The sequence below is a fragment of the Thalassophryne amazonica genome, chromosome 15 (assembly GCF_902500255.1).
Source record: "Thalassophryne amazonica chromosome 15, fThaAma1.1, whole genome shotgun sequence".
NCBI classification, from domain to species: Eukaryota; Metazoa; Chordata; class Actinopteri; order Batrachoidiformes; family Batrachoididae; genus Thalassophryne; species Thalassophryne amazonica.
In genome coordinates, this window is record NC_047117.1 from 31,241,000 (window position 1) to 31,252,553 (window position 11,554).

Here is an 11,554-nt window from a genome sequence, read left to right on the forward strand (position 1 = left end):
TGAGTTTGTCGGTGCTTCACTATATGCTTCATGACTTGTGTGAGTCCAAATCAGTTTAAAGAAACATGTAAAATCTGTCTACACTTTATATTTTTGTAGATAATATATTTATTTTTATTCATTGTTGAATAAATTATTGGATCACGCTGAAGTTATTTCTGCTGTTTGTCTTCTTACACATCTCAGACACAACTGATCATAAAACCTACACAAAAAGGGGAAAAAACACGAAAGCAAGGGGCAAAAATGAGAACAGATCTTTATTACTGCAAATATCAAAACAGGCTTTAATAAGCAGTGCACTTCGGTATAAACATCCTTCACAGTTTTGTGGTTCAGTTTACTTTCTTGAAAATCCTCTTTGCATCCACATCCTCGTAGTTGTAGCTCTGTTGGAAAAAGTTGACATTAAATCATCACTGCATTAACAAAAGTTGACATTAAATCATCACTGCATTAACGCTGGATCTCTGCACCTTAATGAATAATTAGAAAATATTGAACAAAGGGTTATATTACTTTATGATGAGCTCTTATCTGTAATGTCACCTCCATTACTGCAGTATAAATGCAACACTTTTGTTTATATTCTTATTTTTCTTCTGTCTTTTTCCTGGTTCTCTCCCTCAGCCCCAACCAGTCCCAGCAGAAGACTGCCCCTCCCTGAGCCTGGTTCTGCTGGAGGTTTCTTCCTGTTAAAAGGGAGTTTTTCCTTCCCACTGTAGCCAAGTGCTTGCTCACAGGGGGTCGTTTTGACCGTTGGGGTTTTACATAATTATTGTATGGCCTTGCCTTACAATATAAAGCGCCTTGGGGCAACTGTTTGTTGTGATTTGGCGCTATATAAAAAAATTGAATTGATTGATTGATTTTTCATCCAATGAAGTAAAACAAAGACTTTGTCGATGCACACAAAATGCTAATTTGTCTAATATTTTGCTCACAAATTTGTTAATATTTAATGTCAGTGAGTACTTGACTGTTGCCAAGTTAATCTATCCCCCTGGTAGGTGTGGTATATCAATATGCAGATTACACAGCATGATTATTGTACTGATGTGCCTTGAACTGGTCACAGTAAAAAGTAATTCTAACATGTGCAGTTTTATCACACAACACAATGCAACAGGTGTCACGGTTAGCATGCTGACTGCAAGAAAGTCTACCAGAGCCATTGCCTGTTAACCAAATTTTATGTCATGACGATAAGCTGCCTCCTATGTCCTTTCCAACCAGTCCCACAAATGCAGTCCAAGTGTCACCATGCCAGTCCAGTAAAGCCCTATCCGGCATCTACATCAAATTCAGTCAAGATCAACTGCAGGTTTTAGAACAGGGGTCACCAACCCTGTTCCTGGAGGGCACCTGCCCTGCATGTTATCTAACTCTCTCCTAGGCAATTAAGTCTATCAGGTGTGCTCAGCCAATCAAGAGCTGGAAAACACCAGTTTTAAAAAAAAATCAGGTGTGACTTGAGTAGGTAGATGTGGAAAACATGCAGGGCAGGTGCCCTCCAGGAACAGGGTTGGTGACCCCTGGTTTAGAATGACCTTTAAATAACCAGTGCATGGTGCATCTGTGCATAATCATGCTGTTTAATCAGCATGTTGATATGCCACACCTGTCAGGTGGATGGGTTATCTTGAATTATTTACACATTATTCACTTTGCGTGTTTTTAGGAATCCGCTAGCTTAGCGTAGCTACTAGCTCTTAGCCGATTTAGCATGGCGGCTTCTCCTGTCTCTCCCGCACTTTTCTGCTCTGGGTGTGAAATGTTTAGTTATTCCTCGGCCTCCTTTAGCAGTAACGGTACTTGTAATAAGTGTAGCTTATTCGTAGCTTTGGAGGCCAGGCTGGGCGAATTGGAGACTCGGCTCCGCACCGTGGAAAATTCTACAGCTAGCCAGGCCCCTGTAGTCGGTGCGGACCAAGGTAGCTTAGCCGCCGTTAGTTACCCCCTGGCAGATCCCGAGCAGCCGGGAAAGCAGGCCGACTGGGTGACTGTGAGGAGGAAGCGTAGCCCTAAACAGAAGCCCCGTGTACACCGCCAACCCGTTCACATCTCTAACCGTTTCTCCCCACTCGACGACACACCCACAGAGGATCAAACTCTGGTTATTGGCGACTCTGTTTTGAGAAATGTGAAGTTAGCGACACCAGCAACCATAGTCAATTGTCTTCCGGGGGCCAGAGCAGGCGACATTGAAGGAAATTTGAAACTGCTGGCTAAGGCTAAGCGTAAATTTGGTAAGATTGTAATTCACGTCGGCAGTAATGACACCCGGTTACGCCAATCGGAGGTCACTAAAATTAACATTAAATCGGTGTGTAACTTTGCAAAAACAATGTCGGACTCTGTAGTTTTCTCTGGGCCCCTCCCCAATCAGACCGGGAGTGACATGTTTAGCCGCATGTTCTCCTTGAATTGCTGGCTGTCTGAGTGGTGTCCAAAAAATGAGGTGGGCTTCATAGATAATTGGCAAAGCTTCTGGGGAAAACCTGGTCTTGTTAGGAGAGACGGCATCCATCCCACTTTGGATGGAGCAGCTCTCATTTCTAGAAATCTGGCCAATTTTCTTAAATCCTCCAAACCGTGACTATCCAGGGTTGGGACCAGGAAGCAGAGTTGTAGTCTTACACACCTCTCTGCAGCTTCTCTCCCCCTGCCATCCCCTCATTACCCCATCCCCGTAGAGACGGTGTCTGCTCCCAGACTACCAATAACCAGCAAAAATCTATTTAAGCATAAAAATTCAAAAAGAAAAAATAATATAGCACCTTCAACTGCACCACAGACTAAAACAGTTAAATGTGGTCTATTAAACATTAGGTCTCTCTCTTCTAAGTCCCTGTTGGTAAATGATATAATAATTGATCAACATATTGATTTATTCTGCCTTACAGAAACCTGGTTACAGCAGGATGAATATGTTAGTTTAAATGAGTCAACACCCCCGAGTCACACTAACTGTCAGAATGCTCATAGCACGGGCCGGGGCGGAGGATTAGCAGCAATCTTCCATTCCAGCTTATTAATTAATCAAAAACCCAGACAGAGCTTTAATTCATTTGAAAGCTTGACTCTTAGTCTTGTCCATCCAAATTGGAAGTCCCAAAAACCAGTTTTATTTGGTATTATCTATCGTCCACCTGGTCGTTACTGTGAGTTTCTCTGTGAATTTTCAGACCTTTTGTCTGACTTAGTGCTTAGCTCAGATAAGATAATTATAGTGGGCGATTTTAACATCCACACAGATGCTGAGAATGACAGCCTCAACACTGCATTTAATCTATTATCAGACTCTATTGGCTTTGCTCAAAAAGTAAATGAGTCCACCCACCACTTTAATCATATCTTAGATCTTGTTCTGACTTATGGTATGGAAATAGAAGACTTAACAGTATTCCCTGAAAACTCCCTTCTGTCTGATCATTTCTTAATAACATTTACATTTACTCTGATGGACTACCCAGCAGTGGGGAATAAGTTTCATTACACTAGAAGTCTTTCAGAAAGCGCTGTAACTAGGTTTAAGGATATGATTCCTTCTTTATGTTCTCTAATGCCACATACCAACACAGTGCAGAGTAGCTACCTAAACTCTGTAAGTGAGATAGAGTATCTCGTCAATAGTTTTACATCCTCATTGAAGACAACTTTGGATGCTGTAGCTCCTCTGAAAAAGAGAGCTTTAAATCAGAAGTGCCTGACTCCGTGGTATAACTCACAAACTCGTAGCTTAAAGCAGATAACCCGTAAGTTGGAGAGGAAATGGCGTCTCACTAATTTAGAAGATCTTCACTTAGCCTGGAAAAAGAGTCTGTTGCTCTATAAAAAAAAGCCCTCCGTAAAGCTAGGACATCTTTCTACTCATCACTAATTGAAGAAAATAAGAACAACCCCAGGTTTCTTTTCAGCACTGTAGCCAGGCTGACAAAGAGTCAGAGCTCTATTGAGCTGAGTATTCCATTAACTTTAACTAGTAATGACTTCATGACTTTCTTTGCTAACAAAATTTTAACTATTAGAGAAAAAATTACTCATAACCATCCCAAAGACGTATCGTTATCTTTGGCTGCTTTCAGTGATGCCGGTATTTGGTTAGACTCTTTCTCTCCGATTGTTCTGTCTGAGTTATTTTCATTAGTTACTTCATCCAAACCATCAACATGTTTATTAGACCCCATTCCTACCAGGCTGCTGAAGGAAGCCCTACCATTATTTAATGCTTCGATCTTAAATATGATCAATCTATCTTTGTTAGTTGGCTATGTACCACAGGCTTTTAAGGTGGCAGTAATTAAACCATTACTTAAAAAGCCATCACTTGACCCAGCTATCTTAGCTAATTATAGGCCAATCTCCAACCTTCCTTTTCTCTCAAAAATTCTTGAAAGGGTAGTTGTAAAACAGCTAACTGATCATCTGCAGAGGAATGGTCTATTTGAAGAGTTTCAGTCAGGTTTTAGAATTCATCATAGTACAGAAACAGCATTAGTGAAGGTTACAAATGATCTTCTTATGGCCTCGGACAGTGGACTCATCTCTGTGCTTGTTCTGTTAGACCTCAGTGCTGCTTTTGATACTGTTGACCATAAAATTTTATTACAGAGATTAGAGCATGCCATAGGTATTAAAGGCACTGCGCTGCGGTGGTTTGAATCATATTTGTCTAATAGATTACAATTTGTTCATGTAAATGGGGAATCTTCTTCACAGACTAAAGTTAATTATGGAGTTCCACAAGGTTCTGTGCTAGGACCAATTTTATTCACTTTATACATGCTTCCCTTAGGCAGTATTATTAGACGGTATTGCTTAAATTTTCATTGTTATGCAGATGATACCCAGCTTTATCTATCCATGAAGCCAGAGGACACACACCAATTAGCTAAACTGCAGGATTGTCTTACAGACATAAAGACATGGATGACTTCTAATTTCCTGCTTTTAAACTCAGATAAGACTGAAGTTATTGTACTTGGCCCCACAAATCTTAGAAACATGGTGTCTAACCAGATCCTTACTCTGGATGGCATTACCCTGACCTCTAGTAATACTGTGAGAAATCTTGGAGTCATTTTTGATCAGGATATGTCATTCAAAGCGCATATTAAACAAATATGTAGGACTGCTTTTTTGCATTTACGCAATATCTCTAAAATCAGAATGGTCTTGTCTCAGAGTGATGCTGAAAAACTAATTCATGCATTTATTTCCTCTAGGCTGGACTATTGTAATTCATTATTATCAGGTTGTCCTAAAAGTTCCCTAAAAAGCCTTCAGCTAATTCAAAATGCTGCAGCTAGAGTACTGACGGGGACTAGAAGGAGAGAGCATATCTCACCCATATTGGCCTCACTTCATTGGCTTCCTGTTAATTCTAGAATAGAATTTAAAATTCTTCTTCTTACTTATAAGGTTTTGAATAATCAGGTCCCATCTTATCTTAGGGACCTCGTAGTACCATATCACCCCAATAGAGCGCTTCGCTCTCAGACTGCAGGCTTACTTGTAGTTCCTAGGGTTTGTAAGAGTAGAATGGGAGGCAGAGCCTTCAGCTTTCAGGCTCCTCTCCTGTGGAACCAGCTCCCAATTCAGATCAGGGAGACAGATACCCTCTCTACTTTTAAGATTAGGCTTAAAACTTTCCTTTTTGCTAAAGCTTATAGTTAGGGCTGGATCAGGTGACCCTGAACCATCCCTTAGTTATGCTGCTATAGACGTAGACTGCTGGGGGGTTCCCATGATGCATTGTTTCTTTCTCTTTTTGCTCTGTATGCACCACTCTGCATTTAATCATTAGTGATCGATCTCTGCTCCCCTCCACAGCATGTCTTTTTCCTGGTTCTCTCCCTCAGCCCCAACCAGTCCCAGCAGAAGACTGCCCCTCCCTGAGCCTGGTTCTGCTGGAGGTTTCTTCCTGTTAAAAGGGAGTTTTTCCTTCCCACTGTAGCCAAGTGCTTGCTCACAGGGGGTCGTTTTGACCATTGGGGTTTTACATAATTATTGTATGGCCTTGCCTTACAATATAAAGCGCCTTGGGGCAACTGTTTGTTGTGATTTGGCGCTATATAAAAAAATTGATTGAATTGATTGATTGAATTAAGGTGAAGTACTAGGTAAGACAGATTTTAACAAATTTAACAATTTAACAAAAGTGTTGCATTTATATTTTTGTTGAACTTTGAGAGAATGATAGTTTACATGCTTTTTGGTCTCCTATTTGATGACAGTGCAAACTGAGTGTGTACCTGTATAAGTTCATTTCCTTGGACGACTCTGGTCGTTGTCAGTTGTTTTCCGTTATCCTTTCTAAAGAAAATTCCTTTCATCATGTCTCCTTCGAATGTCCATGAGCCCTATGGGGTGAAATAGGAAATGTAACATGAAAGATAGAAAATGTTCTGCAAAAGGGCAAAGGCAACTGTGCTGTTGAAACATTGTGAAAAGTGAATGCAATCTCCAGCAAATTGCAAAATATTTTTGAATAACAAAGTTGACATAAAATTGCTAAGAATATTTTGTAATTGAGGCCAATTTGAATGTAGGATTTCAGTATGATAACAGCCTTTCTTTATATATATATATATATATACACAAGGTCTGTCAATAAAGTATAGGTCCTTTTTATTTTTTTCAAAAACTACAACCCCTGGCAAAAATTATGGAATCACCGGCCTCGAAGGATGTTCATTCAGTTGTTTAATTTTGTAGAAAAAAAAGCAGATCACAGACATGACACAAAACTAAAGTCATTTCAAATGGCAACTTTCTGGCTTTAAGAAACACTATAAGAAATCAAGAAAAAAAGATTGTGGCAGTCAGTAACGGTTACTTTTTTAGACCAAGCAGAGGAAAAAAAATATGGAATCACTCAATTCTGAGGAAAAAATTATGGAATCACCCTGTAAATTTTCATCCCCAAAACTAACACCTGCATCATATCAGATCTGCTCATTAGTCTGCACCTAAAAAGGAGTGAACACACCTTGGAGAGCTGTTGCACCAAGTGGACTGACATGAATCATGGCTCCAACACGAGAGATGTCAATTGAAACAAAGGAGTGGATTATCAAACTCTTAAAAGAGAGTAAATCATCATGCAATGTTGCAAAAGATGTTGGTTGTTCACAGTCAGCTGTGTATAAACTCTGGACCAAATACAAACAACATGGGAAGGTTGTTAAAGGCAAACATACTGGTAGACCAAGGAAGACATCAAAGCGTCAAGACAGAAAACTTAAAGCAATATGTCTCAAAAATCGAAAAATGTACAACAAAACAAATGAGGAACGAATGGGAGGAAACTGGAGTCAACGTCTGTGACCGAACTGTAAGAAACCGCCTAAAGGAAATGGGATTTACATACAGAAAAGCTAAACGAAAGGCATCATTAACACCTAAACAGAAAAAAACAAGGTTACAATGGGCTAAGGAAAAGCAATTGTGGACTGTGGATGACTGGATGAAAGTCATATTCAGTGATGAATCTCGAATCTGCATTGGGCAAGGTGATGATGCTGGAACTTTTGTTTGGTGCCTTTCCAATGAGATTTTTAAAGATGACTGCCTGAAGAGAACATGTAAATTTCCACAGTCATTGATGATATGGGGCTGCATGTCAGGTAAAGGCACTGGGGAGATGGGTCATTACATCATCAATAAATGCACAAGTTTATGTTGATATTTTGGACAATTGAAAGGATGTTTGGGGATGATGAAATCATTTTTCAAGATGATAATGCATCTTGCCATAGAGCAAAAACTGCAAAAACATTCCTTGCAAAAAGACACAAAGGGTCAATGTCATGGTATAGGGTCAATGTCAATGAGCAGATCTGATTTGATGCAGGTGTTAATTTGGGGGATGAAAATTTACAGGGTGATTCCATAATTTTTTCCTCAGAATTGAGTGATTCCATATTTTTTTCCTCTGCTTGGTCTAAAAAAGTAACCGTTACTGACTGCCACAATCTTTTTTTTCTTGATTTCTTATAGTGTTTCTTAAAGCCAGAAAGTTGCCATTTGAAATGACTTTAGTTTTGTGTCATGTCTGTGATCTGCTTTTTTTCTACAAAATTAAACAACTGAATGAACATCCTCTGAGGCCGGTGATTCCATAATTTTTGCCAGGGGTTGTTTATGGATTTCATTCATATGTTTTTATGTCAGATATGCTTGAACCCTCGTGCGCATGCGTGAGTTTTTCCACGCCTGTCGGTGACGTCATTCGCCTGTGAGCAGTCCTTGTGGGAGGAGTCGTCCAGCCCCTCGTCAGAATTCCTTTGTCTGAGAAGTTGCTGAGAGACTGGCGCTTTGTTTGATCAAAATTTTTTCTAAACCTGTGAGACACATCGACGTGAACACGGTTCAAAAAATTAAGCTGGTTTTAGGTGAAAATTTTAACAGCTGATGAGAGATTTTGAGGTGATACTGTCGCTTTAGGGACTTCCCACGGTGCCGTGCTCTCAGGCGCCGTCGTCAGCCTGTTTCAAGCTGAAAACCTCCACATTTCAGGCTCTGTTGATCCAGGACGTTGTGAGAGAACAGAGAAGTTTCAGAAGAAGTCGGTTTCAGCATTTTATCCGGATATTCCACTGTTAAAGGAGATTTTTTTAATGAAAGACGTGCGGACGGGTCCACGCGTCGGGACGCAGCCGACGCGGTGCGGCGGCACAGGAAAAACACCTCCGTGTTGATAACCATTTGTAAAATCCAGGCGGCTTTTGATGGCTTTCAGTGGAGTGAGTATATGAGAAATTGTTTAACAGCTGGACATGTTCCAACTTGTCCTTAAGGCTTCCAATGGAGGTATTTTTCCTGTGGCGGAGCGTCGCGGCGGCTGTGAGCCGACGCTGCAATCTGCCCACACGTCTTTCATTAAAAAAATCTCCTTGAGATTGATTGAAATCCATATAGTTTTTGAAAAAAAATAAAAAGGACCTATACTTTTTTGACAGACCTTGTATATATACATAATAGTAAACAAAAACAAAATACCCCATAGGCACTGAGGTGATCCATCAAAAAGAAACACACATACACAAACATGTTTATGTATCTAATAAACAAACATTTTCTGCGACTGTTGCTTTAAATGGAAGGGAGCTGCTATTTGCCACTCCCACTCTCCAAAAAGATGAGGTATGTCTCTGGCTGTGTCCCACTTCAATTCAAGGCTGCAATTGTCAGCCATTTATGTCATAAGTAGCATGACTAGGCTGTCCCATTTCAAAGTCTGCTTGTGAAAGATACAGTGGGTGGACCTTTCACAGCCCAAACAATCCGATGAGTCAATGCGCAAAATCTTTTCAAGACACAACAGTTGGACACTTTGTGGCTTCATATAGTACACAACTGAGTTGTGCTTCTGAATTGAAACTGCTGTCCTTCCATCTGTCTGTATAGCAAAACCTTCCATGTCCTAAAACTCAAGAACTGTAAAACTCTGAAAATCAAAAATTTTATACATTAATACTGGGAAGTCAAAGCTCTGCCTGTCAAAAAAAATCATGCCTTTCTGACATTTATGCCTGTCTTTTTTACTGAATATTGTGTTTCAAGTAGGAAATGTACGGAAGCCCTGATATGCTCACATCGCCCACTAGATGGCGACAAAAGCAGCTCAAATGTGTGGTCAGGTCTCAACGGTTTATTCATTTAAGAAGTTAACATTGAGCAAAAATAAGATGAGCTGACAGCCAAAAATTAACTTACAGTTGTGCTCCTTGTCCTTATGGGCAACTTACTTGTATACAATCGTAAATAAGTAATACTTGTGAGTAAAGGATGAAGTACTGAAAAAGTGACAACTAAATGATGGGTTACGCCCACTATGCTTGCTTGGTGTGTGCAGCTGTCAAGGTTGGCAGGCAACAAGAGGTAGGGGCAGGTAAATGTAGTGACACAACAGTAAAATGCTCCATGAGTTACATTGTTATTTGGACAGTTTGTCCTGATGTCTTAAGAGTTGAAACCTGAAGAGCTTCATACGACACAGACATTAGAAGGGTGCAGACCCTGAATTGGGCCAGAGCCTCTATCACTCTCCCCCAGACTATACAGGTGTGTCACAAAGAGAGTAAACCAACTCAGTGGGTGTATGATCACACAGAGCGATCAAGGGTCCGGATATGGACTACTGTGGCATATGTTACAGAAGTCTAAAACGATTTGTTTCAGGCCAAACTCTTCAAGCAGAGGACTTTCTGCAAAAACAGATTTGGAATTAAAGTACTTTCAGGATGTTTCATATGAAAGTCTGAACATTTTTAACTGGGGAGGGGGGACAGTCCATCAGTGAAACACTCTGTTAAGCTGGGTAAATATAAGATGAGCTGTTTTTCATTAATAAAAAAAAAAACCAAACTCTGATCATGTTTTAGGAAAAGAAAAATTAAGTTCTCTGACAGTTTTTCAAACTTATGTGATCGCTGCTGTTTATCCCTTTGTTTGCCAGCAGAATATCTACAAAAAGCATTGCAAAGATTACTGTGACATACGTTACAGATGTCTCACATGTGCTGTCTCAGGAATAATTTTTGCTTACGGCAGAGTTGTTTCAGTTCGTTCATGCACAGACGTAGAACTGGGAGACTTTGAGGATATTTAACATGAAACCTCAACCATATTTAATAGTAAAAAGGGAATAAAAGAGTCAGTCAATTTTGCAGAATGCAACCCTTTTAAGAGTACAGTGCTGGAGTCCTTACTGATAGTTCAGTTCCATCTGCAAGGCTGTAGTCAAAGGTGACCCCGAGGGTGAAGTCCAGTTCCAGCGTGCGGAAGGTGCTGCTCTCCTTGATATGAAAGTTTTCTCCGGTCTGTTCGATGGTTATCTTGAGGTTGTCGACAGCAGCCACCTTCCTTTTAACCATGGTAACCCCTGTTAAAACACACACCAAGCTCACACGTCATTTATTCATTTGAGAGTTTATACAGGTTAAAATAACGATGTGATTTCTTTGTGCTTTGTCTTTCCAGCGCACATTGCAGTTTGTTACTCACCCAATTTTTCCATGAACTTCTCATAGTTCTCACTGCGATCTATTTTCCAGTGGCCGTTGAAGGTCATGGTGCCTGTGAGGGTGGATCGCTGTGCTGTGAAGAGTGTCTCAATCAAAGCGCAAGCTGCACCTTTTTAAACCTGCCCACCCAGTTTATCTGGCCATCTATCTGAACGCTGATGTGGCTGTTTAAAGCTCACATTTTTTTAACGGCAGTGTACACAGCTGCACCTCTTTGAGCACTGCTGTGGTCTGATGGCTCTCATTGGTTGTACCTGCATGTGTATTTGCACAGGGAGGCTGTCTTTGTTCACTCATAATAATAATAGTAATAGTAATAATAATGCATTTAGAGGTGCACTGCAGCATGCAGTCATTCATACAGATCCAAATCAGAAATAGCTCAGATGATATGGAAAATGCAAATTTAGAAAAAAAAAATGCAGTAATAATTATGTTTACTTTGACTTCTATTTCACCGTATGAACCCAAGATATTTTATGTTTTATGTGGCCAAATTCATTTCATTCTTGCATTTAATG

At 40.2% G+C, this 11,554-nt stretch overlaps 1 protein-coding gene across 1 annotated transcript; it reads right to left on the reverse strand.

Annotated features, from left to right (window-relative positions):
* Positions 1-259: 259 nt before the first annotated feature.
* LOC117526129 (fatty acid-binding protein, intestinal-like) lies at positions 260-11,327 on the reverse strand. Its single transcript, XM_034188157.1, has 4 exons — positions 11,014-11,327; positions 10,719-10,891; positions 6,258-6,365; positions 260-389 (listed from the first exon to the last, which is right to left on the reverse strand). The coding sequence occupies exons 1-4, from the start codon at positions 11,078-11,080 to the stop codon at positions 336-338; spliced, it is 402 nt and encodes a 133-aa protein (XP_034044048.1). The 5' UTR covers positions 11,081-11,327; the 3' UTR covers positions 260-335.
* Positions 11,328-11,554: the final 227 nt, after the last annotated feature.

Coding starts and splice junctions, on each gene's coding strand:
- LOC117526129 (XM_034188157.1), bottom strand. CDS start 11,080: ATGACCTTCAACGGCCACTGGAAAATAGATCGCAGTGAGAACTATGAG. Junction 10,892..11,013: donor GAAGTTCATGGAAAAATTGG/GTGAGTAACAAA, acceptor GTGTTTTAACAG/GGGTTACCATGGTTAAAAGG. Junction 390..6,257: donor AAGGAAATGAACTTATACAG/GTACACACTCAG, acceptor TTTTTCCAACAG/AGCTACAACTACGAGGATGT.